The sequence below is a fragment of the Portunus trituberculatus genome, chromosome 6 (assembly GCF_017591435.1).
Source record: "Portunus trituberculatus isolate SZX2019 chromosome 6, ASM1759143v1, whole genome shotgun sequence".
Taxonomy (NCBI): Eukaryota; Metazoa; Arthropoda; class Malacostraca; order Decapoda; family Portunidae; genus Portunus; species Portunus trituberculatus.
In genome coordinates this window covers 728,889-733,888 of record NC_059260.1, presented here as the reverse complement: position 1 = coordinate 733,888, position 5,000 = coordinate 728,889, and the positions used below count along the sequence as shown (strand labels likewise).

At 48.9% G+C, this 5,000-nt stretch overlaps 2 protein-coding genes across 2 annotated transcripts in view; both read left to right on the top strand.

Moving 5' to 3' along the window:
• Positions 1–3,535, top strand: part of LOC123516855 (atrophin-1-like) — a 70,455-nt gene extending 66,920 nt beyond the window's left edge. Inside the window, exons 4-6 of the mRNA XM_045276556.1 lie at positions 680–1,100; positions 1,201–1,368; positions 3,213–3,535. Of these exons, the coding sequence (XP_045132491.1) occupies positions 680–1,100; positions 1,201–1,368; positions 3,213–3,535 (912 nt within the window). The remainder of the gene's footprint in view (positions 1–679; positions 1,101–1,200; positions 1,369–3,212) is intronic.
• Positions 3,340–5,000, top strand: part of LOC123516460 (protein nubbin-like) — a 52,051-nt gene continuing 50,390 nt past the window's right edge. The window contains 1 exon segment of the mRNA XM_045275773.1: positions 3,340–3,689. Coding sequence (XP_045131708.1) covers positions 3,641–3,689 — 49 coding nt within the window. The 5' untranslated portion in view covers positions 3,340–3,640.

The window sequence follows — 5,000 nt, the reverse complement described above, 5'->3', positions numbered from 1 at the left end:
TTATTTCTCCTCTTCTTGTTTTCCTCTTCTTCTCTTCGTTTTCCTTTTTCTCATTTCTCTCTCTATTCCTTCATTTCTTTCTCTTCATCTCCTTCATTCCATTCTATAATTTATCTTTTTTTTTTATTCCTCCTCTTCTTTTGTCTTCTTCCTCTTCCTCTTTTTCTCTCTCCTTTCTCTTCTCCATTTCCTTCTCTCCATATCTCTTAGTATTTCTCTATTCTTCTTTTTTCCTCCTCTTCTTCTTCCTCCTTTTCTTCTTCTCTCTTACTATTTATCCTTTCTCTCTCTTCTTCTCCTTTTCTCCTCTTCTCCTTTTATTTCTCTCTCTCTCTCTCTCTCTCTCTCTCTCTCTTTTCTCCATATCTCTTACCATTTACCCTTTCTCTCTATTCTTTTCTCTCTCCTTCCTCTCCCTTTTCTCTCCCTTTCCTCTCCTTTTTCTCTCCCCCTCCCCCCTTTCCACCCACAACCCCCGAATTACCTGTCACCTCATATACACCACGCCACATCCTTCCCCTCCTTCCCCTCCTTCCCCTCCTTCCCCTCGCCGCGCCCCTCCACACACCTGAACGCCTCACCTGTTGGTCAGTCCTCCTCCTGCCGCCATGGACACCACCTCTCTCCTCTGCCTCCCTTCGTCAGCGTTACAAGATTCCCCACTCGCTAACACCTTCAGGAGACTAAGATCACCCCCACGCCACCTCCACGCCCCTCCACGCCCCTCCACACGTCCACCCACACGCCCTTCCCGATATTTGATTTTCCGAGTGTGTCTGTGGGTGATTTCAAGGGCGTGGGTATCCTGAAGGAGGCGGCGATGGGGGATGTCGCGCCCCTAGGAAAAGGTTTGGCCCTCAGTGTTCTCTCCTTCCCCTGGGGCACGGCTGGGCACTACACACCCCTGCGGAGCACACACCGGTGCCCTGAGCCATACCCACTCCTGCGGAAGGCGGTGAAGGAGGCGTGTGAGGGAAATGAGGGGAGTGACACACGCCTTATAGCTGTTCATCACCCTAGAGACTCCCTCCACCACGCCCTGCACCATTACCACCATCACACCCACGCCCTCCCAGTAATGCCTGACGGAGGGGCTGAAGGTGAAGGCATGGAGGTGGAGGTGGCGTGTGTGGCGTGGCATACGGAAGGGCGTGGGGGAAGGAGTAGTGATAACCTGAGGGGATTCTGACGGAGGCACAGACGAGGAAATTATTGATATTGAGACGCTTGACTCGCCGCCGCCGCCGCCGCCACCGCCAACGCCGCCGCCAGCCGCCCACGCCCTCCAGAAACCCACGGAAGACGCCCATCGCCACGCCCTTGCACGCCCGCACGCCTCACCAACGTTTCCGATAGACCAGAACAACAGTAAGTACACACACACACACACACACACACACACACACACACACACACACACGACCCCTGCATGATTGATTAGTGATGCGTGTGTGTGTGTGTGTGTGTGTGTGTGTGTGTATGAACGAGCGAGCGCGTGTAAAGAAAAGGAGAGAAAGAGACAGAGAGGCAGTAGAGAGAGAGAGAGAAAGAGAGAGAGAGAGAGAGAGAGAAGGATGGTGATGGGGGAAGGGGGGTGGGGGGGTAGGAATGGTGACAACCCAGAGTAATTATGATGGATGGCGATACAGTGATGGGATTGAAGGGGAGAGGAGGAGGAGGAGGAGGGGGGAGAGATGGGCGGTGATGGGCTGTGATGGGCGTGGATGGGTTGATCTTTTAGCGGAAAATCTTAGCATTGAATTGGATGAAGGAAGAAGAAGAAGGAGGAGGAGGAGGAGGAGGAGGAGGAGGAGGAGGAGGAGGAGGAGGAGGAGGAAGGAAGGAAGGAAGGAAGGAAGCGAGAAGGCCATGAGGAGGGAAAGGAAAGATGAAAGGGACTTGGAAAGGAGATTAAAGGAGAGAGAGAAGGGAGGGAGGGAGGGAGGGAGGAAGGAAGGAAGGAGAGGAGAGGGAGAGAGAAAGAGAAAGAGAGAAAGTGAGAGAGAGAGACCTGTGGGATGACTACTGACCATATTGTTGTTGTTATTGTTATATTTACTCTCTCTCTCTCTCTCTCTCTCTCTCTCTCTCTCTCTCTCTCTCTCTCTCTCTCTCTCTGTTATATTTAGTCACGAATTCTGCTTCCCAACCAGTTTATTAGTCAGTCAATCAGTCAGCCAGTCAGTCAGTCAGTCAGTCAGTCAGTCAGTCAAAAATCATTAGTTCTTTTCAGCCTTTCCGCCCGTCAGTCACCCAGTCAGTCAGCCGTATACCATTTTTTCAGTTAGCCAGTTAGTCAGTCAGCGATTCAGTCAATCCGTCAACCAGTCAGTCACATAGCAATTTCCTCATCCAGTCAGCCAGTTAGTCAGTCAGTGAAGCATATAGCAATTTCATCAGTCAGTCAGCTAGTCAACCAGTTAGTCAGCCAGTCAGTCACTCAACCCTCAGTTTCCGCAGTCACCCAACAGTCTTTCTACCAGTCAGTCAGTCAGTCAGTCAGCGCTACCTCAAGGCATCTTAATACAGTCAAAATGGTCTTGTTATCGTTTCTAGTCTTTGTACCAGTCAGTCAGTCAGTCAGTCAGTCAGTCAGCGCTACCTCAAGGCATCTTAATACAGTCAAAATGGTGTTGTTAATGTTTGTATATGCATGTATACCTCGTTATTCATTCATTCATTCATCCAATTTATTCATCTGCTTCCATGAGTTACAACAATAAGGGCTATTACCAGTACGCTACCTGAATAAAAATTAACCTTCTGTCTGTGTGTGTGTATGTGTGTGTATGTATATGTGTGTGTGTGTGTGTGTGTGTGTGTGTGTGTTATAGTTGGGATGTGAAGTAATGGCTGTGTAATGCGCTAACTTCATAACTTCTAGTAGTAGTAGTAGTGGTAGTAGTGGTAGTGGTGGTAGTGGTGGTGGTAGTAGTTAATTAGTCGGAATAATCTTAGACCGTGAGAACATGTGGTTAAACTAAGGGCGGTTTGTACGTGTGTGGGCGTGGGTGGCGGGCGTGCGGGCGTGCAGGCGTGTAGAAGAAACCTTAAACCTACCCCCCAACCTGCCAACCCTCCTCCATCACCCCTCCGTCACCACCTCCTTCAGCCCTCCGTCAGCCCTTCGTCAGGCCCCCGTCAGCCGCCGCCCTGCATATTCACGGAGCAGGAAGGCCTTAAAATGATAATCAAGTCCACTATAATTTGAGGGCGGAGCGAGTTTGTGAGCTGTGAGTGGCTGGCGGTGGGCTGTGGGCGGGGCGGTGGGCGGCAGGGCGGGGCCAGAGCGGGAGGACAGCGGGAGGGAGAGAGCGCCTTCAGTTCCCAGGCTGAGTGTGCTTCACTTGGACGTTGGGTGTGCTGTGTGGCTCTCAATCGGGCACGCGCACACGCACACGCACGCAGGAGGTGTCGCCGGCCCTCCCGCACCCACAGGAGCGCTCGAGGCGGCTGGACAGTGAAGGAAGCTGCGTGTGGGGTGCCCTGTGATCCTGTGTCGCTGCTGCAGGAGGAGGAGGAGGAGGGTGGGTAGGGGACGCGCCGCTGGTGAAGAGAGCGGCGCCCCTGCTGTCTGTGCGTGTGTTATGAGGTCAGCAGACTCCCGCGGCACCAGCAGGAGCACCGCTGACTAGGGAACATGGCTCTCATAATGTGGCCGCGTAATATGGAGACCCCGCAACTGACAGGTAAGTTATCTGAACTCTCCGGGACACGCACGCCATTACCCGCCGCCCACGCCCGCGCCGCCGCCCGCACACACGCTCACCCACCGCCCCTCTCCTCACTTGGTACCGTAGGACATGTGGGTGGTGTACCGTCGCTGTACCGTGGCAGGGACGAACAGAAAATGCATTTATGTTACCTGTCTTTAAATTTTACTTGAGATTTTAATTTTTATTTTATTTTTTTGAGTATTTTTTTTCGTCTCGTCTCGTGAAAATGGAAAAAAAATTATCGGGTGTTTTTTTTTATTTATTTATTTGTTTTTATTTTATTTTGATTTTTGGTTTTAATTATTTTCAACTTTTTTTCTCTCTCTCTCTTATTTGTTTATTTTATTTATTTTATTTATTTATTTTTGTGAAAGTGAAAAGTTGGTCATTGTCTTTCTGGATGATGAAGTGAAGTGATAATTGTGAAGTGCGTGTGTGTGTATGTGTGTGTGTGTATGTGTGTGTATGTGTGTGTGTGTGTGTGCAGCTCATTTGCATAACCCGGAACAAATGGTGGCCTTGCGTGTGTGCGTGCGTGCGTGTGTGTGTGTGTGTTTTATGATTTTATGTGTTTTTATAGCATCCCTTGCCTCGTGCGTGTGTGTGTGTGTGTGTGTGTGTGTGTGTGTGTGTGTGAGTGAGTAGCAGGGTAGTGGAGTTCAACGCACACACACACACACACACACACACACACACACAGAGAAGCATCACCAAGAGAGAGAGAGAGAGAGAGAGAGAGAGAGAGAGGGCAACTAAATGATCAACGGAAACATGAATTAATTTAACTGCCATTAGTTCTTGTATCCCTAATGGTGATGATGGTGATGATAGTGGTGGTGTTGGTGGTGGTGATGGTGGTGGTGACGCGGTGATGTGGTGACCTGAATGTAAATTTTTTGATAAGTAAATTTTCTGACTCACTAAATTGTAAAGTAGGTTTATAAGTAACTTGGTGACGGTACAGTGAAATTGGTGACGGTACAGTATTTGGTGTTTAGAATTAATTTGGTGACGGTACAGTATTTGGTGTTTAGAATTAATTTGGTGACGGTACAGTGAAATTGGTGACGGTACAGTATTTGGTGATTATAATTAATTTGGTGACGGTACAGTGAAATTTTGGTGACTATAATTGGTGACGGTACAGTAAAATTGATAATGCAGTAATTTGGTGACGGTACAGTACTATTTGGTGATACAATTGATAATGCAGTAATTTGGTGATACAATAATTAATTTAGTGACGGTACAGTTAATATGGTGACTATAATTGGTGACGGTACA